Raw genomic sequence first — 22,300 nt, 5'->3', positions numbered from 1 at the left:
AAACAAATACTTCAGTTTTGCATGAGAAATTGCATGAAAAATAATTGAAGGTACCTTGCGTTTGAAGCAGGTGAATTAGTGTCCATCATAGACACTGGTGGAGAGTAGAGCATAGCTATGCCTGCCTGACTGTGTATTGACAGGACTGTGCAGTGATGGTGCTGCACCACAGCCTGGTTCTGATTTAAACTTCTGATATGCAGTTTAAACGTGTGGTGTGTATTGTTTGTATATAACTCTTAGTCCTATACAGTTGCAAAATTGAGCTTTCTTCTGTCTTGCAAGCTTAATTGCTGTGGAAGAGCTTTTCTTCTCCCCCGTTTTCCAGGCTGGTGTTGTGGTTGTGGCTTTAAACTGAAGGAGTTGAGAGGCTGGGTCCAAAGTGGCAATGCTTCGCCATTGCAACAAACAGGAGAATAAGCCATGCCAGCCAGAATAGTGACAAACGTTCTTTAGTTATCTCCCATGACCACAGCATCATGAGTCAGGATGTCAGCCACCTCAAGTGTGTGTATAGCCTGCACACCTCTAGGGAGACCTGTGTCCTCTGCTCCCTTTACTTCTCTTAAGTGCACATAAACCAGTGTACACAGCATGGGGAATAAGCAGGAAGAATTAGAGATCTGTGTGCGGTCACAGAGCTGTGGTCCCATAATTGCAGCAACACTGTGAGACAGCCCATGTGACTGGAACGCTGTCATGAATGGCTATGTACTTTTTAGGAAAGTCAGACCAGCGAGGCAAAGAGGTTTGTAGAGAGGCATAGGGCAAGCAGTAAGATATCTCTGCTCCCAGAATAGCAAGGAGAAGGTAGGACAGGCTGGGGATCTCTGTGACCTCAAACTACTCCTCCTGCAAGTGACTGAAATTAGAGAGAGTCTTAAAAAGCACACATGCACTGCTCTTAAACATGCAGTTGTGAAGGATTCTGGAATATCTGGGAGAGAGGAAAAGAGAGGGTAAGCGCCAGAGCCCAGATCATGACATGCCAGCTGAGTGTTCAGCCTGAAACTTGTGTGCCGTGAAGTGACCTGTTGGCTGAAGGGCCCTCCTCTTCTCCCCTTGTTGATGGGCTGACTGCATCCCTGTGACCACCTCTGTAGCTGTCATCATTGCAGTCACGCTACCTCCTCTTTCTCAACCCAGAATGTTCCAGTGTGTAGGCATCGAGTGAGTGCTACAGGGTTTTGGAAGGGATTTCTGTGTAAAGCCGGTCTCCTGTCTGTGGAGCAGATGCCTGTTATTTCAGGATGGGACTGGGTGACCATTTTTTAAGTCATACTTTTTAGCTCAGCAATGAGCTATGGCTGCTGATCGTGTCTCATTGCTACAACTGATGGTGTGTTTTAACTACTGGCTGTGACGTGACTAGCTCAGGGTCTGTGTCTTAGGAGGAGATACAAGCAAATATATTTAAGATGCTGGTGATAGCCTTTTAATGAGAATATATATAAAACAAATGTTGTTCCTCCTTTCAGTGAAGCACAGAGCTGTGTGTGCATACAAGGATCTATCTTTGACAAATGAGTAAGAGTTCACATAACTAATACTTTCAGATGCCGTCACAGAGCACGACTAACGTTGCCATAGGAACGATAAGACCGAAAATTCTAAATGGTATATTATTATAAGCTTAGATTTGTCTTTTGCTTTGTTTTTTATTTTCAGAAATACTAATGAAAGCCGTATTTTTACTTTATGTGGGAAAAAAAATCTTCAGCCCAAGAAAGATTACCGTGTAAATCTGTCTTCTCGGTATGCAAATGTATCTGCTTGGGGAGGAAAAATGAAAGGCAGTGTACATACAAGATGCATGTGGGAGTGAAATGTGTTCTCCATCTAGTGCTTAGCATCATCATGCTATCAGTGGATGAGTGATTTCCTTCCTGCGCAAGATTTGATGCTGCTTCTGTTTTCATTAATTTAGGATGTTTAACTTCCACTAGTATCAGAAGGTAGAAGGCTGGTCAAATGTCTTCTCATAGGAAGCTCAAAGGACAGCAGTGAGATGTAATTTTGATGGGGGGAAAAACTGAACTGACTGCGTAACAAAATGTTTATTTAGTGGCTTCATCCTCACAAAGCAATCCTCTTTTGAGTGGGTCTAGCCAGGCTCCAGTGTAGTCTAACAGAGCATAGGCTGTGGTTGTTGCAAAATTTAGTTTAATTAAAAAAAAATTAAAAAAAAAAAAAATATATATGTATCCTTAGCTCTGTTTGGGGAAGAAGAGGCCCTTGCTGAAAGGCAGAGGTGATGTTGCTGTAGTTTGAGGTTCTGAGGTGGTTGTTGTATGAGAGGATGTACTTGGCAGAAGGGAGTGGATTTAATGTGTCTTTTGGTGCAAAAATGGCAATGGGGTGGCACAGTGGGGCTCTTCTGTAGCCTTGACTAAAGTCATGCAGAATATCTCATAGAAATGCTTGCTTCTAAATTGCTTTTAAGCAGAAAAACTCATATTCTTTCCAGAGGAAGTGCGGTATATGTCAATTGTTACTGTATAATATCTGTTGTGACAACATGATATGTCTGTAGGTTGGCTGCAAACAAAAGCCTAGTCTTTTCCTCCCCTGTTACTTCTGAGTGGGATGCTGCTTGCACTGATTTCATGTAGGATTTTGTGAGTGCTGGGGTTCTGGTCTAGGATCTTTTAAAGCCAGAGGAGCTGGAAGCGTTTTAGGAAAGAAGCAGTGTCTGAACTTGTCAAATGAATGCATGGAAGGGAACGAGCTGGTATGAATGTCAATCTGCTGCCTACCAGCATGTTGGCAAAATGGTTGGTGCTCATCTCTTCAACACCTTGAGGTTTGATTCCAAAAGAAACAAGGCCTGGGCAACTGCACTGGCTGATGGTGCCATTCCCCTTCCCCACAGCTCTTCTCTTTCTTGGCTGATTTCAGAAGAACTCAAACCATAAATAGAGGTTGCAGATATTTGCAGTCAGTGAGAGCTGTCTTTCAGCTTACATAAGACTTCATACCCCTTCCCCAAATAATATCTCCACCAAGAGAGCCTTTGGTGAAATACCTTTTCAGTGTTGCTACTCCGTGCTGAAGCTCAGACTTGAAACTTGCTGTCCTGTGTGTTTGTCTCTCATTAGTTGTACTGCTTAGTCTTTTCTGTTCTTGTAAACACAGCATTTTGTGTAATAAAATGCTCTCTGAAGTCTGTGGAATAGAAGATCAGAAATGTCAGTTTTGTAATGGCCTCGGCAAATTTTAATCGAGCTCTCTTCTGCCATATGCTGTAGGAGATTCTCTCATTATGGGAGCAATTACACTTCCATTCCATTCCCAGAGGACCTCTGTCTCATTTGGTGAACAGAAGTATTTAATGAGCAGTGATCAGTTATTCAATATTTTGCTTTCCTTGTTGTTCAGTGGGGTTGCCTTAGGCCTTATTTATTATCAACCCTTATTAAATGCTGCTCCAAAGACAAGAATTAATTTTGTCAGCTCTTTACTGTCCTACTGGAGAGTTTCACAGACACTGGTTTACTCCCTGAGATGTGACGGTGTGTGTTATCCTCCTTATTCAATCTGAGGGTCATTGTCCCAGTACAACTTATGGATGTGGCTGCTGCTCTCTTCCAGCAGTGGTTTGAGGCCAGGGGCCTGATGGTCGAGTGGGACACCTTGGTGGTGAGCAGTGCTTCTCTAGCTGCCCTTGGAAATGGTTGGCCTTGTATCTCTGTGGCAGACTAAGGGGTAAAGCTGTCATGGGGGGCAAACGAGATTCAGTTTCTGTGTCTCCAAGACCTTGCTACAAAGTGCATGGTTACTATGAGCTTTTTAAAAGAAAATGTTGGTGGATTCCTTAATATGCTATACAAAGCTCCCTCCCTCTCACTAGTGTTTTTAATTTAACCTTTAAACAAAATCTCTACAATTTTTTTGTCCTAGATTGTGCCCAGCATTCATAAACTACCCCCAAATCAATGTGTGTTCCAGTGATATCAGTATATCACATTGCCGATAATGTCAGTAACATGCCTTCTGTGGTGAAACTAAAACTTTTTCAAATAGCTGCATGAAGCTCATACTAACATGTTACCAGTGTGCTGTGGGTAGCTTAGTTACTCGTCCTGCTTCCTGCATCTTCTATTTTATTGACATTTCCTCTTCTGCTTGCAAATGCGAAGTCTTCTACCTTCCAAAATCTGTTGCTTTTGGCCCAGGAGTTGTAGAGAAGTGGCTCGGTCAGGTTGATCTGTGCATGTGGAGCCTCCTTGCTCAGTTGAAATGCCTGTGTTCAGATGCTTCTCCCTCCTGTCAGTAATATCATAATGTCCTCCGCATTACAAAGGGGCATAGAAGCTACCTTATTTGTGGGTGCTGCTTAGAACGTATGTGACCAGGGTATTTTTGTGTTAGGTAAAATCACCTGCTGCAGTGTGCCTGACCTTTGGTATTCCTTCTAGTGGAAACTAGCAATGATTTGCCAACTGATCCATAAAGAAATTCAGATTTAGAGCTTCCTGTAGCTGGAGGCCTCTTTTAGATGTAACCATTGTCCGAGTGGCCTTCAAGTGTTTAGTGCTATATTGAAGACCTGCTTTACTCAGTGTAGTGGGATGGTACGGTCCTAAGGGCAGAATAGAGCTTGAAACACCATATAAATGCCTTCAAAACACCTTTGCATTGATCCAGAGCATCAATGATGTTTTAGTTTTAATTTGCTGGTTAACTTTTAATCCATAACATGTTGGTAAGCTGATGTTTCAAGTGCCGTTGACTGGCTTTGAGTACTTTTTCTCCTGCCGAGAACGAAGCACAAGCTGTTTTTCCTATCTATTTCTGTCGTAGCCATGTCAGTTAGTGCAAAAAACCTCCAGCCAAATAGCTGTGCTGGCAGAAACTCTAATGAAGGTGCTGTGATATCAGCTAAAGTTTTCCCTCTGGTGCAGCTTTAATTCTATTTGGGAAACTGATTTAAATTACAGCAGGCAAAAGAATGCTTTTGAGTATATAAGCCCTGTCTCCTGTGAGGTTTTGCTGATAGGGTTGTACCAGCAAAACCTTTAAAGTGCGTGGAAGCCCAGAGCAAGCAAGAGCTAACTTGTTCTTAATACGGTAACTTTTACTTTATTCAGTCAAGATTTAGATTTAAAATATATATATAAATATTTGAAAATAAGCTTTTACCCAGGAACCAGACTTTTGGCTTTTATTATTTGATTTGGGACGTGCAGAAGGCTGCACTTGAATGAATTCTCATTCTTAAAAGGTCTCACCGTGACTTCTATTTTTTTCTTTTCCCCAACACCCTCCTCTTCTCCCCTTTGCAAACAAACAGAGCAATAGAAAAACTGAACGGGTTTCAGCTTGAAAACTATTCCTTGAAAGTCGCTTATATCCCCGATGAAATGGCAGCACAGCAACCTCCACAGCAACATCCCCAGGGACGACGTGGATTTGGACAGAGGGGCCCTCCAAGGCAGGGTTCACCCAGCGCAGCCACGCGGCAGAAACCACAGTCGGACGTTCCTCTACGGATGTTGGTTCCCACACAGTTTGTTGGAGCCATTATTGGGAAAGAAGGAGCAACCATCAGAAATATTACAAAGCAGACTCAGTCCAAGTAGGTTATAAATGTGTCATCTTCTGTGCTCTGTGTGTGCTGTGCCTCAGTTTGTGTTTCTGAAGGAAGCTCAACCTTACGGATAGAAGAAGGGATTCTTTTCCTTTTTTTCTTCTTCTTTAAATCTGGAATATTTGTGTTACTGAAATGTTCTTGGTTACAGGAAGGGATTGTCTCCCACTTCCCCCATAATGCTGTTATATCCTTTGGAAGGCTGCTGTTTCCTCAGCAGTATCGTCTTTGGAGACCAAACATTTTCGTTCCAGGTTGTGTAATCAGTGTTGCTTTCTGTTCTGGGATGGCAAGTAGTCACTTTAGGAACATGTAAAGCATGTACAATTTCACAACAAATGAAAATAAGTGCAAATAGGAAATTTTTGGCAAGATTGAAGAACTTGATTCTGCCCTTGATGCGTGTTCAAATACTTGCTTCTTTTGTTTCCAGTTCACTTTGAATGAAATTAGGCAGTGCTGTAGGATGATGCTGATGCCAGACTTACTTAGCAGATGTAATAATAAGACTCTGGGAACAAAAAGGGAAACTGAAAACTGAAATATATTGGTCTGCAAAGTGTGTAGGCGGTGTGGTGACATATCCAAGCCTTTAAGTGCTAATTGTAGCTTTAGTCTAATTCAGTTACGGGTGGGGAGCTGGGAGCAGAGAAAAGAACCTTCATCTCTCTCTCCCTTGCACCTCATTCTGATGTATTTAATGTGAATAAATTCTTTGCTGTCAAATTGCAGACCACGCCAAAGCACAGATTAAGGCAATACACAGAAGGCAAAAAGCAAGCTACTAATTGACCCAAGAAGCTTAGAGCATTAGGGTCCAGGGACATGGAAGGAGATTGTTTTCACAGTGTGTTAAATCCCTACCTACAAGAAAGGTGTAAGCACAGATGCAGGGGAAGGTGGGGATCATAATCAAAGAATTCTTTTAGGATTCTCTAGAGAGCACAGGGTGAAAGATGCTGCCTTGAGTAGTACAACAAAACAAAGGCCCCCTTGCCCACCATACCCAGGATTATCTTGATGCTAATTTCAATTTCTCATTAGCATGCTGTAACCCAGGAGACTATTCTTAGTGTTTAACAACAAAGATTTAAGAGATTTGTGGTGTCCTAACAAGGCTTTGTTGTAGTTTGCCTATGGGCAGCCAGTTCTCAGGTGATATCTAAAACTCCCAGGCTTCTTTCTTATAGTACCTGAATTAGAATTCAGCATGAGAAAAGTTCTTAGCCCTTAAAGGAAGGCTGAACAGAGTAGAAGCTATTTTAGGTTGCTAGCTTTAAGGATACACTAATTCAGGAGTGATGTTTTTCCTGTTTGGGGGACTGTAAAAAGAAAAGTCTGCTTCCAGTTGCACTGAGGACTGCCAAGGGCTTCTCAAAATGCTGCATCATGAAACAAAATGACTTTTCAGTATCAGAACTAGAAAAAAATACAGTGGTTGAGAGAACAGTAGAGTGATTGGTTGTTAAATTCAGAAACATCTATGATCTGGGGGAAAGACGGAGGGAGGAAGCAGAAAGAGGGGATGGAAATAGAAATAATCCACAGGTATTGGCAGGGTACAAAAAATATCCAAGTCTTGTTGTAGATAGCGATTAATTATAAGTTCCACAGCTACCTAAAATGTAATGTAGATTCAAGCTGCAAGTTTTAGAATGGCAGAGAGTGGAGCTGGAGGAAAGGTGATGGCAGGACAAATTTTAGGTTTAGAACAAGTGATCTAGGGTAAATGCAAACACTGCTTTCCACTTGTTAGTTGAAGAGTGCTAGGAAAGCCCTGCTGCTGAGGTCATGAGAACACCAAGGAGGGACAAAGTCTCGCTGTACCTGCAGTTGCGCAGTCATTATTAGTGGAGTGATGAGTGATGGGGCTGCTGACAAACATCCAGAGCTTTGGGAAACCTTGATGAAATGTTCTCTTCAGTGGATCATCACAGACTGTCTATCTAATGTCTTCTCTGAACGCAGTTTGAAGAAAGAAGAACCTAGCATCCAAATACTACATAGGTTGCTCCAAAAGTGATGCCTCCTACCCACTTCTGTGCAAAGTACAACAGAGGCAAAGAGCAAAGTAACACTATTGAATAGAGCAAATTCTCAGCTATAAAACACTATTTTCCAACGGTTACCACCATTAGCTATGAAGCAGCAGAGGTGATTCACTGTTTCACAGCTGCTCGGATGGTGTTATTTCTAGGAAAATGTTGTTCATGTGGTCCAACCTTCACTGTGCTAACACCCACCGGCTGGTCTCCATTACTGCTCAGAAAGCTGACACTGACAGGTGTCAATGGGTGCAGTTTCTTCTTCCTGGAGTAATCCAGTGTTACGCCTTTGCTTCATACATGCTTCCACATCAGACGCCATTTTGTCAGACTGCTCTCTGCTGCCATCTGTTTTATGACAACAAAATGTTACGGCTTATTGTCAGGAAGGTTCATCCTTTACTGCTGTACCACCAACATCTCACTCTGATATTGTGGACCAACATAGTAAGAGGCATTATTTTCGGAGCAGCCTTTCTATATAGGGAATGTTTAAATAATTGTATCCTCTTGGAATGAAACTGCTGAAATGTAGTTGTTGTTAGCTCAGAGTTAATTAGTTCTATGAGAGTTGTAAGTATGCAGAACATACTTTACAGTACGTGGTTACAGTTGGTGTTTTTCTTTCTTTTAAGAATTGATATTCATCGTAAAGAGAATGCAGGTGCTGCTGAGAAACCAATTACCATTCACTCAACTCCTGAAGGCTGCTCAACAGCTTGTAAAATTATCATGGAGATCATGCAAAAAGAAGCTCAAGATACTAAATTGTGAGTAAAAGGCATTTCATTGTGTGAAGGCCTTAAAAATTCTGAATTCTTGTTGACCTTATTTCAAATTCTTAAAATCTATTAAGTAGTGAATCTTTCTTCTGTTGATATTATTCATACTCAACTAGGGAAGACTTCCTTTTTTTTTTACCTTCTAGGGATGGTTTAATTGTTTAAGTATCTCTGGTACCTGTCTACATTTCTAGCTACTCCGTGCCTGTGATTCTGAGGTGAAATGGAGCAAATATTGATGCTTTTTGAGGCACCTTTAGTGAACTATTACTAAAAGCTTCTATATCTTGCTTCCTTCCCAACAGCTCTTGCTATGTCAGTAGGACCTGTGTTTGCAGATGCGTTACAATAAATCTTTAAACCATAGTGCTGAAATAGCATTGCACTTGAATTCATTCTGCATCTCTTATAATAAGTGTGTGAGGATGAATGGGAGTGGTAGAGACTTCTGTGAAAATACAGTTTATCCATAGCATGCATGGAAGTTTGTTCGCTGGTTTTCAAGTCTCATTGGGTGTAACCTCCATTACAGTACGGAAGAAATTCCCCTGAAGATACTGGCACACAACAACTTTGTTGGTCGACTTATTGGCAAAGAAGGAAGAAACCTGAAGAAAATTGAGCAGGACACAGATACTAAAATCACGATATCTCCGTAAGTTTTTGGTCGTATAATATTTGAGTGAGATGTTCAGTGCTGCTGTGGTATGTATGTTCGGGTACAAAACTCTTATAAATGTTACGTGTTTTGAAGAATGAGATGGCACCATTTTGGAACCACATTCATTACTTGGGTTTGACTGTTACCAGTCATCGTGTGTGTAAACAGCAATTCTTCATTGTAAATTCAGTCAGTTCTGGCTTCTGATGTAGATTTTTTTTTTTGACAAGAGAGAAAGAAATCAAGTGAATACTGACAAGAGTATTTTTAGTGGTAGTTCTGTCCCTCTCTGATCACAAGGAGCTGAACTAGGATACATCTGCAGCCAAGTAATAGATTTTGGCCTCTGAGTTTGTGAAGGTAACCAAGGCCTATTAAAATTCATCTGAGATCAGAGAGGAATTTTCACTGTAAAGGGAAAAATCAATGAGGCGAGGGGGAAAATCACTGATGAAATATCTCTGTAGAAGTTTGGCTGCTAATAGTACTTTTACCCTGGGGAAATATCTTCAGGGATCCTCCTATTCTGAATAATGAATGTTCTGGTGTGAACTTCCGGGCATTTGAGAGCACTCTAGACTTAAACTTTAGCTGGGAAAGGAAGAAGAGGAAGAAGAGGGCTGATAGGTTGCATGAGAAGGAGCAAGACTAGAAGATGCATGAACACATATGAGCAGATGAGAAGAAATGCAGGGATGTGGGAGGAATTAAAGAGTGTGCTGTAGAAAATAGCTCAGGTGGAAGCTAGGAGATGAATGATTGTAGTCAAAAAGAAGAGTACTGGAGTTTAATGCAACTCTTCCGTTTTCTGTGTTCAGTTACTATTTTACAGCAAATTACTTGAAGCATTTGGCTGTCCTGTTATGACAATTTGGAAACTATAGTTTGACTGAGTTTGGGCTTTTCTCCCTGCTTTGTTTGGAAATTCACTAGTTCATAAGGAAAGAAAATTCCTTGCAGTCTGTGTTTCTGGTACATCTAAAATATCTGAAGCTCTCTGGTGGGGCTGAGCACCGCTCATATTCTCCCTGTGTCTAGTATTTTCCATTTCATGTTGCACCTGAGCACACAGTACCCATGTGATGCCAAACCTCACTGTGGTGCAATTCCTTTTGTATTTGCTGTGAGGGCAGAGTTTCTCCAGATTATCTTAGAATGGTCTGAGCCATGTTCCAAATTGCTGCTACACTCTTTAGAGGGGAAACTTGACACAATTAGATGTCACTGCAATCAGCTAACAAACCTTGATGACCCTCTGCTTTTTGCTAATTATTTGTGCTTCTGTTTTATCTGTAGATTGCAGGATTTGACACTCTATAATCCGGAAAGGACCATTACAGTTAAAGGCAGTATTGAAACTTGTGCCAAGGCCGAGGAAGAAATTATGAAGAAAATCAGGGAATCCTATGAAAATGATATTGCTGCTATGAATGTGAGTTGTCTTATGGCATGAACCTCTTTTGAAACTAAAACCACGTGCATTGGATGTGAGGGACTAGTAGAGGTCATCTGGCCAAACAGCGACCTTGTTCAAACCTAAATGGGGTTGTGCAATACTTTGTTCCTTTTGGGACATTTCCGTGGATGGAACTGTCAGTCAATGGGGAGAAATTCTAGTAAACAGAATCTCCTTCTTGATACCTCTTATTTGTTGCCACTTGTGTTTATTTATGAGGCTTGGGTGAGTTTTTGTTTTAATCATTTGTTATTTTAATGAGGGTTTCCTCTGATAGATTGTTTTCCTCAGTCTAAATCAATTTATCTTAAATGGATGATGATTTTACTTTGTTGCTGTTGCAGAAGCCTGAAAGGAGCGTGGTTGTGCTGTTGTGGTTTATGTGCCATATTGTATAAGTTTCTTAGCCATGATCCCTAGTCTCCTGGTGTTAAAAGAGTAACATACCTCCTGCTTTCAGTTATTTAATTTAAGAAGGCTGCATTAAAGTTTTTCTTGATATAGATGATAAAGACATTCAATTATTTGATGATTGGTGATTATATAATAAAAACAACACAGCTCACTAGTTTGCCAACAGTATTACTAATGCATATTGGGGGAAAAAACTGAGATTGCTGATAAGCCACGAAAAGCTTCTTGTGTGTCCATATAACCAGATCTTATGGTCTAGGATCAGACTGGAGATATTTCAACTTTACAGTAGTCTCTGATTTTCTAGGACTGGCTATTCATTATGGTTTCTCTACTGGTTAGAGAGAAAACTCTGTTTTCCCCCTCCCTCCCGTGCTGTTCTGTGTGCAGGACATAAGCTACACAATGTATTTTTTTGTGGTACATCTTTGCCTCATAAAGTGTGCTCTGTTCTGCTGTTTGGCAAAGATGTGGCAAGCAGAAAACTGTCTCTAGTAGTTAGTACTGGGTTGATTTCAAGCTCAATTATTTGTGATTATAGGGTAGATGGTAAAGTTTTTGGCATGTTTTGTGTCTTGCAATTGGATTACCTTGATGGCCTGAGATGGTGTCAGTGTCTATCTGAAACATTTCTAAAGAGAAGTTGTATTAATAGAGATGGTGCTGAAACGTTTTGTTGCAGAGAACATGCTTCCTAGTACTTGTGCTACCATTTGTGTTGTATGGACAAGTGAGGGATGTGCAACTGTGTAGCTGATGCTTCTCCAGCAAGGTGGAGATCTTAGTTTATCTTTTGCAGGCACGGGAAGGAGGATAAGGTTTGTAGTGTGCATGATAAAGCAGGACTTGTCTGTGGGGTTTCTCTGATTGTACAGTGCTGTTTTCTTTAGTATAAAGCCAGAATAATTGTCCCTGGTAGTTCATTTACTCTGGAAGCAAATGGTGCTATTCCCTGAATCTCTTGCTATGCAGTCTGTGATACACCTCACTTAAGGAACTCCTAGCTGCCTCATCTAATGAAAATCATCTTTTTGCCATTATTGGTCTGTATGTGTATTAGGGAAATAAGTTTGAAACTGAGTCCTTGGGGTAATGGAGATGAGGAGAGTTGGGGGGGTGCGGTGGGTATTAAGGAGCATACCGACATCTTTTCAAAAGTTTAATATCTTATTATATAGCCAGTAGGATTTTGATTAAACTCGATCAGAACCATAAATCTAACATTACTCTTCTGCCATTGCAGCTTCAAGCACATTTAATTCCTGGATTAAATCTGAATGCCTTGGGTTTGTTCCCACCTTCTTCTTCAGGAATACCACCCCCTGCAGTGAGTGTTGCCTCCGCTGCTGCTGCTGCTTCATATCCACCATTTGGGGTAAGACGAGTCTCCAGTTTTGGGTGATTAGTGGATGGTAATGCTAATCTATACAATGCTAATGTTCAAAGCAAATGAAATTGCTGGTTTTTGTCAAATTACCTCAAAGACCTGAGAACAGAACAGCTTGGTCCTTCAGTTTTCCAAACGTTGTTCATCTCCTTGCTTTACACACTGAAAATATTTCATGTTGAGAACAGATGTTCGTTGGTCATTTAGTGAAACACTCAGTGAAATCAGGACAGCGTTTCCTGGAAGAGTACTAGATCTTATTTTCTAGAGAGCTTGAATTATTACACAGACAAAAGAGATATGAAATGGAATTAAAAGTTGCTGCACGTTTGCAGGTAACAAAATACTCTGTATTACTATCTGTAGTAGTATTTCTGCTGATATGGAAGGGGAAAAATAAAAAGATCTGTAGTTGTGAAGCAGAGATCGGTCTGTAGCCAGTGTCTGGTTGTAGCAGCTTTTGAAAGAGCTAGTGCATTTATAAAATAAGTGTTGCTAATACATGGAATTTAAATGACTTGGATTAATCTCCAGAAAGCCTTGATTTGTGGTACATTACTCTCAAAGAAATACGTGAAAAGGCCCAGTGGAATCCACTGCTGCTTAGTAGTTGTTTGACCTTTTTGCTACCAAAGAAAGTAATTTGCTGTGTTAGCAAGTTCCAGAGCTTTTCTAGAAGGAGAAGGTGCCCTGCTATTCAAGAAAGACAACCTTGTTGCATAGAGTAGTGGATTAATGATCTCTTCCCTGCTTCTGGTGACGGTGGTTGTTGTTAGCAACTCAGTGCAAGATTAATTTTTGAAATGGATGCTCAACAAGTGGATAATGGAGCTTTGTAATTGCTGTGGATGACTTCCCCCTCCTCTTTGTTTAACAGTAACATCTAGAGAGATAGGTCTGAAACTTTCCATGAATTAGAACAGTGAAAATGCAGCGCTGCATACTGAACTTCACCAAGTGACTCAAGCAGGCCTACACAAATTGCACTAAAGGGAAGCTACTGCCTAAGTATTTTTCCCAGAGGAAGAAGCCAAGAAAATGTCACTGAAAATAACAGGAAAAATTCCACACTCATAACATTGTTTGTGGGAATGAACGACTTGGGTGATGTGAATGTATTATAATCTATATTTGGTATAATAGTGGCTTTATCAGAAAAAAAAGGCTCCAATGAGAACCACAACAGAAACGTGTTTATGCCCAGTTATCTTGCTGCTAAGAGCAATGCCTCTGTGACAAAAAATATTCCTTCCCCTCTAATTAGTGGTAGACTAAACTAACAAGAAACTGGTTTTTCCTTTATTGCATTGTGTAAAATGCCATCTGTTGCTGTAATGGAATGTCTCAACTTATTTATTCTTTTGAAAGACAAACTAGAGATGATTTGTTAATAGTATATAACCTCCTTTGCTTTGGTGATTATGAAAAGCGTAGCCTTTTTCTTCAAATTTGCACACTACTTTACTATTCTTGAGAGATTCATCCTGTAAAACTGTACTTTTGTTCCTCACTTGTTTTGTTTGTTCCCATTTTTTCCCTCGTATTTTTTTTTCCTTGCTTTTGCTTTGAAACTCACCTAAACAGTGTTGAATTTGGTAATTTCAGTCTTATGCATGTCTGCCTCTTTGTTAGGGGGCTGCTCTCCCCCACAGATGCACCTTTTTTGGTCTTATGGGATCTCTGACAGTTCGTGTGTTTTCAGAAGTAAGGTAGCAGCGACATATGGGATAAATCCCCACAAACAAGTGTCATTCTGTAGGAAGTGCAGAAACTCTGTAGCTGGAAGGATCACGCTGTCTGAGGTTTCCGTTGCTCCTATTTCTGCTGTTTGCTCAATCCTTGTTTCAGGTAGTCTGAACTTATGATAAACTAGCAAGGGATAAACTCAAAAATACCAGGAATGAGATCTGGTTTTGAGGATGCTGGAGAATGGTACCAAGACAGCTCCTGAAACTGAAGCTAAGAGTTTCTGAAACAAATACATGAACACTTGAAAATATCACAACTTCCTTTATGTGTATATGACTTCATCTGGAAATGAGGAAATGGTTCCATGGGCTTCAGGCAAGTCAGTCCCTCTGATTGCATGGAGTACCTCTTCAATGTGGGGAGTGGAAAACAAGAAAAATGAGGTGTTGGTTTTTTTGGGGGGGGAAACAAAGCTTCAATTATTTTTTTTTAGCTTGATCAATTTGGACACAGACTTTTAAATCTTGCTTGTGTATGAAGTTAGTTTTTGTCAATTTCTCAGTTTTGCTGAGAAGCAAAACTTCTCAGAAGCAAAGGCTTTAATGAGGTAATCATAGGGAGACTTTGTCTGTTTGGCTATTCATTAGCAGCTTCTTTCTTTTGGCAAAGATATTTGGTCACCCAAAGATTCTTTAGCTTCCTTTTTGTGATGCCCTCATACATGTGGGAATGCTGGTAAACTGGCATTGTGAGAATCCATTTTCAGGCAGCTGAAAATCTATTCTGAAAGCACTGCTGGCATTAGGGTATACTTAGTGTATCCCACTTCTGTCTAATTTTCTTCAGTGTAAACTTGCACAGGAGATTCTGTCATAACCCAGGGCCTCCTGAGTGTTATGTAAAGCTTTTTGAATCTCTTCAAATGCATGGGACCTTCTTCACTTGGCTGTGGAGATGGACTTACAAGTGACTCTCCCTTGGGTAGAAAGAGGGAGTTGAATGGGCTTTGAAGAGTTTCCATATGTAGTTCATCTTCTAGATGTTTTATTTTCTTGGTACAAGGTGTTGCTGTTTACTTGTGTGGGATTTGGTTCTCAAAGAAACTTGGTTCTCAAGAGCATAAACAGAGACAGCCTATTGTCACAGGCTCACAGATGGCGGTATTAGGTAAATGCAAAGCAGCATTTGATCTTTGGCTTGAGCTATAATCATGGGAGCCATTTCCATTTGATTGAGATACCTTATTCTTTCTTGGTCCCATTTCCACAACCATTCATTCTAGTGGGTAGCATCAAAGCCTTATGATGCACAAACTCATCTAATTTTGGGTGGGAGATGCAGTTTATCTCAATAGGAAGCGGGTTATTGCTTTTCACTTGGTCCTGGTGCTAGACTGCATACAGGAAGGTCTTTGGTATCTGCCTGTTTAGATATCAACACCTGCGCATGCATGTCTGCTGTATATGGCTAATAGTGTCTGAGCACTATGTCTAGTGCCAGATAACCATTATTTGATATTTCCCTATCACTAGCAACAATTCTTCATGTTGCAACTCAATTTAATCTGTTTGCAAAGTCCAGAATCTGTTTGCGTCATTGTTGTAGTCATTTAAATGCGATGCACTGGCAATGGAAATATTTTGGTCTCTTCTTGCAAAAAATTCAAGGTCTGCATTCTTTCTCTGTATGCCAAAAAGGTGCATAAATCAACATGTGAGAATTGTTGAAACATTTGAAGGTTTGAAGAAAATGTGGCAGTTGAGAAAGTGCTGGTTAAGAATATTGAGTTTAAAAACTCTTGGTGCTGTCGAATTGGCGTGACTTTACTCTTACAATTCTGACTTTATGATTTATATGAGTGTTTTTTTTGATGGATCTTTCTGTGGCCATACTAAGGACTTACTAAAGCCTTTCTGTGCCTGTTTGTAGTTGACGTCTTGTCCAGCTGTTTTTTGTCTGGCGAATTACTACTTCAAACCTTTCTCCTTAGCTCTGCACTTAAATGCTTATGTGTGTACAGTTGCCAAGAGTTTTGTTAGTCTGCCTGCTGTTGCTTGTAGACATTGTGAGCTGAACATCTACACAAAGAATTGGGATAGGCATGAGGAGGAAAGCGAAGACATTGCAAAAATGAATATGCCCGTGTTTAAATTTTCTAGAAGTAATTACTACAAACAATGTTTCTAGTAGCATCCCAGGCAAACTGCTTCAGATGTTGCAGTGCTCAAAGTAGTTCTGATGAACTTGCTTCTGCCTTCTGAACTTTGAGGAGAATATGCACGTACTTGCCTCTCAAGAATAAAAGTTTGTTCTTGTGCAAAGCTGAAGAGTTTAAAGCACCAACCAAACAAGAAATCCTTGTCTTGGAGTTCAACTATGTACAATCATTCAATTAAATACACTTGGCCCATCTAGTGGGGTTAAGTGGGTTGCACCCTTCCTTTTATAATTGGAATTTTGCATGTTTGAATGTACATCTGACTACATTTCTTTTATAGCCTTTGGGTCTGAAAGTTGGCATCCCAAGGAACGAGGAAGGGAGGGATAACCTGTTGAGAGTTCATCCTGTCCTTGAATGTCCTGAAGCAGAGTTAATTAATGCTCCCGGTAAAGGATTTCTATCACATGGTAGACAGGCTGGAAAGTGAGAAGGAGGCAACTTTCCTTCATGAGAGGAAGTCATCCAGCTGTTTTCCTGCATCTGTAAGAATAGGCTGAACTTCTACTCTGTGGAAGTTAGCTAGGTGACGAGCTGTTCCTCTGCTTGCACTGAGGTTGCTTTCTATATTGGTCTTACACAGTGACTGTAGCTTGTTGGAGCTTCACCTTCAAAATGTACTTTTTCTAACTATTTTTTAGCCTCACAGTTAATTTTCAGGTTACAGTGATATATGTAGAGACTTTGAGGGGTGATGGGAAATGAGAGAGAGGTGGTGTCCTATGATAAACAAAAACAAGAAATCAAATCACATCTCTAATGAAGAATCATCCTGCATAGCTAGGCTTGACAGTTTGCTTTCCTTTTTCACTGTCTTTTAAGGCTCTTTGTTGCAGGTGAGGAACATTCCAATGGAAAACTTTCTCCTTAGAAGATGTTGTGTTCAAGACAGTTTCCTTCTTTATTCTCCAGTAATTTTCAGAAATGATAAAGAAGAGATCTTCTGTGTCTCATAGATGTGAGAGAAGAAATAACTGTATTGTGCTTTTGGCAGGAAAGAAAAGTAATTTAAAATGAAAAATTGCTTCATTGAGGGCCTTCATTTGATGCCCTGGGCATATATGAAAGAGACAAGGAAGAGGAAAATCTGTCCTATGTTTCCAGGTACTTTGACTCTTTCTTGGTGGAGTTGGGCTCCTTTGGATTTGATAGGATTTGCTTGTGCAACTGTTATGTCTCAACTACCCAGGAGTAGTAATGTATGTACATCTATAATCTGTGTAGTCTAAGTGGCTTTGCCATAATTTGGCTAGTTTGTTAAGCAGTGGATAATTTTGTAAGGAGCTGTCCTGCAGCCAAAAGAGGATGTGGTTTTGGGGGGATGAAAGAGGATTTGGCAGCGTTTTCACAAAATGGTTTATTATCAGTGAAATGAAAGTTGTACATTTGTAGCACACACAGTATTGAGGAGGACATTATAGGACAACAGTGCTTTCTCTGACTGCTATCAGCACATTTAAATTCCTTTTAAGATTGCAACCTCAGTGCCTTGCATAAACGTTCCTCGCTTAGTTTTGTATGCTTATTAACAAAGTGTGTGTGACACCTAAAAGAAATTTGTTCTAGGTTGCATAAAACTGTAGGCTTGTTCTGCCCCATGGTGGAAATATTTGGTCTTCCCACTGTCTCAAAGTCTCCCATTCCTGCTGTGCTGTGTTGGCAGGGGCCTATGTCAGGAGTAATTAGAAACCATACTGCCTCTGGAGATGGACTGACCTACATTGAGGAGAGCAGTGGGGAGTAAAACAGCATCCGGCACCACGCAATGTACAAAGATCTGGCAGGTTGACAGCTAGCATGTTTTCTGAGGTGTTGAAGCTTCCAACTAGCATTAATAGCTTTTTGTACAGTTCTGAGGTCACTGGATGACCAGTAATGCACACTTCAAACAAATAAAAATGGCACCTCACTGCACTTTTGGATACTTGTATTGTTCCTTGTAGTTTCCTGAGGCAAGGGGAGTTTTTGCTGGCCCCCTGCTCCTATATTCTTGTGGTGGGAAGATTTCGTTGACACTTCCTTGAACATCAGACTCCCAAACTCTAATTAACAGACTCAGCATCTTCTGAATGTTAAGCTAAATGAGAAATTTAATTCCTTAAGGAACCAAACAACAGTTTGTTCCTATGGTATGCGGAGTACCTTCAGGCCAAAAACAGAAGTAGGTTAAGATTTCATTCTGGTGGCTGGCTTCATCTCCCGTTTGTTTTCTTAACATGGTGAAAAAATAAGTGACCTTCCCATTTTTTTCACAACCTGTTTTTCCTGCAGCATCTGAGGATTCTGAAAGCAGTGTCATAGACAGGAATTTATGGGTACCTTCATCTTCTGAAGCCACGTTTTTCATGAGTAACTTTGAGGACTCTGGAGTATCCATGTGACTTGTATGCCGTGGCCAGTTTTGTTGCAGTGCAAGGGTTTGTTTGGTTTTCTTTTTCTTAATTTTCATGTTAGTTTTGGTGGTTGTGAAGTGCTCTAACACCAGATACCTGTGTTTGCTACATATGAATGACCAGCAAAGTTTTTATTTATGTATTTTCACTATCTGTCCCCTGTGTTGCTTTCTGCTTTTGGTTGACTATTCAGAATAAAAGGAGGCAGATTACTTTTTTTTTTTTGTCTTACTGGGCAACCATATTTTGCAAAAACAAATTTCATGCCATGTTCAGAAATGTCAGACCTGTTCCTGCTTGTGAAATGGCTTATAACCAGCTTGCCAGAAAATGTTCCCTCTCTGCTTCTGTGATCTCTATCCTCCTCATTTCTAGCTAGGTTTTTGTGTTGGGAAGACTTCTGATAGGTGACATTAGTGACCCTTAGTAGTATGAGGGTGTATCCCCTTGGCTTGCCAGGTAGAAGACAGTAGTGATAAGAAGTGTCAAACTTCAGAGCCAAAAAGTGGGATGAGTAGTAGTAAGAGGCTACTGCGATTGTCTCACTTTAGGGTACTGGTTGTTGTACAATAACCAGAGAGGTCTAAGTTTTAGATGTTGATTTGTGGTAGTCCCAAAACTGGAAATGCAAAAAGGGGTTATTGCTGAAGTTTTTAACTAAGGGCTCTTCAAGTAGGGAATATGGCAGAAGCCCATAGAGTCACAGAACATGTTCAGATGTGTTCTTAAAAACTAAAAAAACCAACTACAAAACCTTGGAGAATGTGAGAGCTGGGGCTCCAGTTTTTTAACCACAACTGTAGCTCCACATAAGCTGATGTACAAGACGGTGATCCAGAAGGTATTTGCAGGGATGTTGTAAAGTTTTGGATCAGGTTAGACTTTAAGCTTTTCTTAACAGGCCTTTTGTTTCTAATGAAGGCTTAAAGTCTTAGTGTTGGCATTGGAAAACGAATACAGAAGGATTTCTTTCATCACTGTCAAAAGCTAATTTTATATTAATACATCAATTCTTACTGGAATGTCTTCAAGGATACTTAGCTTTATGTTGGTTTCCCATTTCTATGATTTTTTATTAATAGGAGTGTTTACAGTAGCTGTAGGCCAGATTAATTCCTTGTGTATTGCAAAAACATGGTTTAAACTGTTAGGGAGGCTGTTTAGAATGGCACATTAAAATGGCAAGACAGAGCATTCTGAAAACTAAATAAGCCATTGATAAAGCTGCCTTACCTTGTTGATGATGATTGTGACAGCTGGGATGGAGAGGATGGCAAATGAAAACAGAGCTTCTTAAGGCAGTCATCTACAAGTGGTTGTTGTTTTCTTTTACTTTACAAAGGGGATGTGTTTGTTATTTAAAACAAACTACAACAAAGACCAACAAAAGCAATAACCCACTATGCTAGATGGTAGACAAACATTGACTGAGACTGTTTCATTCAGCCTTAAAACGGTTCCTAATTATTTCCCTTACAGCTAAAAACTGATGCTGGCTAGAAATTAATAACATGACTTTGACATAAAATAAATGCATCATCCTAAGGTAATTCATTTGCAGCACATTTACAGTAAATAAAAACATATAGTGGAGATTCGTAACAGACTTAGAACACAGCTATGATTTGATTCTTCTACCACTGATGTCTGGCACAAAGTCCTATTTATTTCAGTGGGTAAAATATTTTAAAGATTTACAGCCTTATCCCAAATGTTACAATGACTTTACCAACCACATACATTGGATGGAGCAAAAAGTCTGTGGAGAGGCTGAAAAACATGACTGGGAAAAAATTTAAACTGTTGGCAGGCTTGTAGAAAATGACTAAGATTAATACCCAAGTTAACATGAGGGACATATATAAAAGCCATTTCCCTTACTAGCCCTGCAATACGCAGGGAGATATGAGTACTGATTGAGGTGGTGGCCCAACATAGCAGCAGAAAAGCTGAAAGCAAGCGTGTGTGCAGGGACATTATTATATCATGAGGAAGAATGGGGGGGAGGGGGTGGAACTCAATTTAAAAAGAAACAACTAACAATGACAAAAAACTAAGACTATTCCTCCACATATAATGCTTAGTCTTGCAATTCTGGTGGCTTGAAACCTGCTTCAGCTTCATCCAGAGGTGTGGACTAATTCACATCTGTGTGATAGATCACCGTTTTCAGTCATGATTCAAATGAGTGAGCAAGAAATATGATTTGTCAACATCTCATTTTACATCTGAATTGTGTTACCTTTCTAAAGGTCTGTAACACTACAACTACTCTTCACTTACATAGTGAATACATAGACTTCTTAAACAAATACCTAGTTTACTGTTTGGTGTAGTAAATGTTTTCTCTATTTTCTGGGTAGTTTTTTTTTTTTGTGTGTGTGTGTGACTTTTTCTTGTGACATCTCAGTTTCTGGAGGTGTTCTTAGTTTTATTCTAAGAAACTAAGCTCTCAAAATTAAATGTAATGAGGACAACCTACTGCCAGTTAACTATCTTTGAGTAGAATAATGTATTTTTAAAACTAAAACCGATTCATCTCTCTCTAAGGAGCCTATGAAAACTGTAAGAAGCTGTAATTTTGCTGTAAATATTAGCGACCCCATCTTAACAGTGCTTCCACTGCTGTTAAAGCACAACAAGCATGACCTGAAAAGGCATCTTTTCCCCCTGCCCCAGCAGCCTTGAAATCATCTCTTTAACAGCACTTATATTGCAGAGAAACAATTGTAAGTAAAAACGAAGCGTGGGATGATCTCTCGAGTCCAAATGGACATTATTCTCTCTATATACATATACTTACTTATTTCTTAAATTCTAACTATACATTTAAGTAAGGTTCCTTTGGCCTTGTTCTGAGAGTGAATGTTGAAGCTTAGATTTCCCATGATGAGAATTGAGTTCTCTAAATTTAGTGCTTCTAACATATGTTTAAGATCTAGGAACGTATTTCAGATATAACTCATGCTAGAAGTTCCTGGAAAGCTACATGACTGATGTGGTGTGGCATGGAGAAGATTAAATTATAGTTGATTTGCTTCCCTCCCAAGATTCCCCAAAGCATCTGCAAGATTGATGGGTGGTATAGTCATTGCATTACGTTTTGATGTGTTTATTTTGGAAGATAGTCTTCCAGTATATATAAAAGGGTTTTTAAAATGTTGTGGGTAAGGAGGTGGACAGATAATAAATAGAACTTGGTGTTACGATATTCACTTTAAAGTTTTTGCTATACTTGGTTTCTGCCAGGAGAAAAAGAAGGAGCTGCTGGTTTTGATGCTTGTGCTTTGAAATATACCAAACGATTCTGTTTGACTGGTTAAAAGTCAACGTGGGTGGAGAAGCAGACGTAATTTCCCAAATTCCTACATTGTTGTACCGGAGATGAATTTGGTTATACATATGTATTGTGCAAAAAAAGAATGTGGAAAATGATGAAGTATAATCAATTCAGTAAAGACAATTCATCCCCTATTCCCTAATAGAAATATATTGCAATACATCAAAATGGGATTTTAATGTTAAGGAATGTCACTCAGAATAAACAAATATCAAGAAGTCACAATCGTAAGGATGGACAGGAGGCGAGAGCTATAGTGAGCTGCTGTAGAGTTGGAACAGAACATGCAAGTCTCCTGCCTGCCTTTGCCCATGTTTCATGGTGA

General features: G+C 40.0%; 1 protein-coding gene across 1 annotated transcript in view; it reads left to right on the top strand.

Annotated features, from left to right (window-relative positions):
• Positions 1 to 22,300, top strand: part of IGF2BP3 (insulin like growth factor 2 mRNA binding protein 3) — a 98,279-nt gene that overhangs the window by 63,590 nt on the left and 12,389 nt on the right. Inside the window, exons 6-10 of the mRNA XM_015853829.2 lie at positions 5,294 to 5,578; positions 8,271 to 8,405; positions 8,950 to 9,072; positions 10,375 to 10,510; positions 12,192 to 12,323. Coding sequence (XP_015709315.1) covers positions 5,294 to 5,578; positions 8,271 to 8,405; positions 8,950 to 9,072; positions 10,375 to 10,510; positions 12,192 to 12,323 — 811 coding nt within the window. The remainder of the gene's footprint in view (positions 1 to 5,293; positions 5,579 to 8,270; positions 8,406 to 8,949; positions 9,073 to 10,374; positions 10,511 to 12,191; positions 12,324 to 22,300) is intronic.

The sequence above is a fragment of the Coturnix japonica genome, chromosome 2 (genome assembly GCF_001577835.2).
Source record: "Coturnix japonica isolate 7356 chromosome 2, Coturnix japonica 2.1, whole genome shotgun sequence".
NCBI classification, from domain to species: domain Eukaryota; kingdom Metazoa; phylum Chordata; class Aves; order Galliformes; family Phasianidae; genus Coturnix; species Coturnix japonica.
Note: the sequence above shows the minus strand (reverse complement) of the source record. Positions and strands in the feature narration are given on the sequence as shown.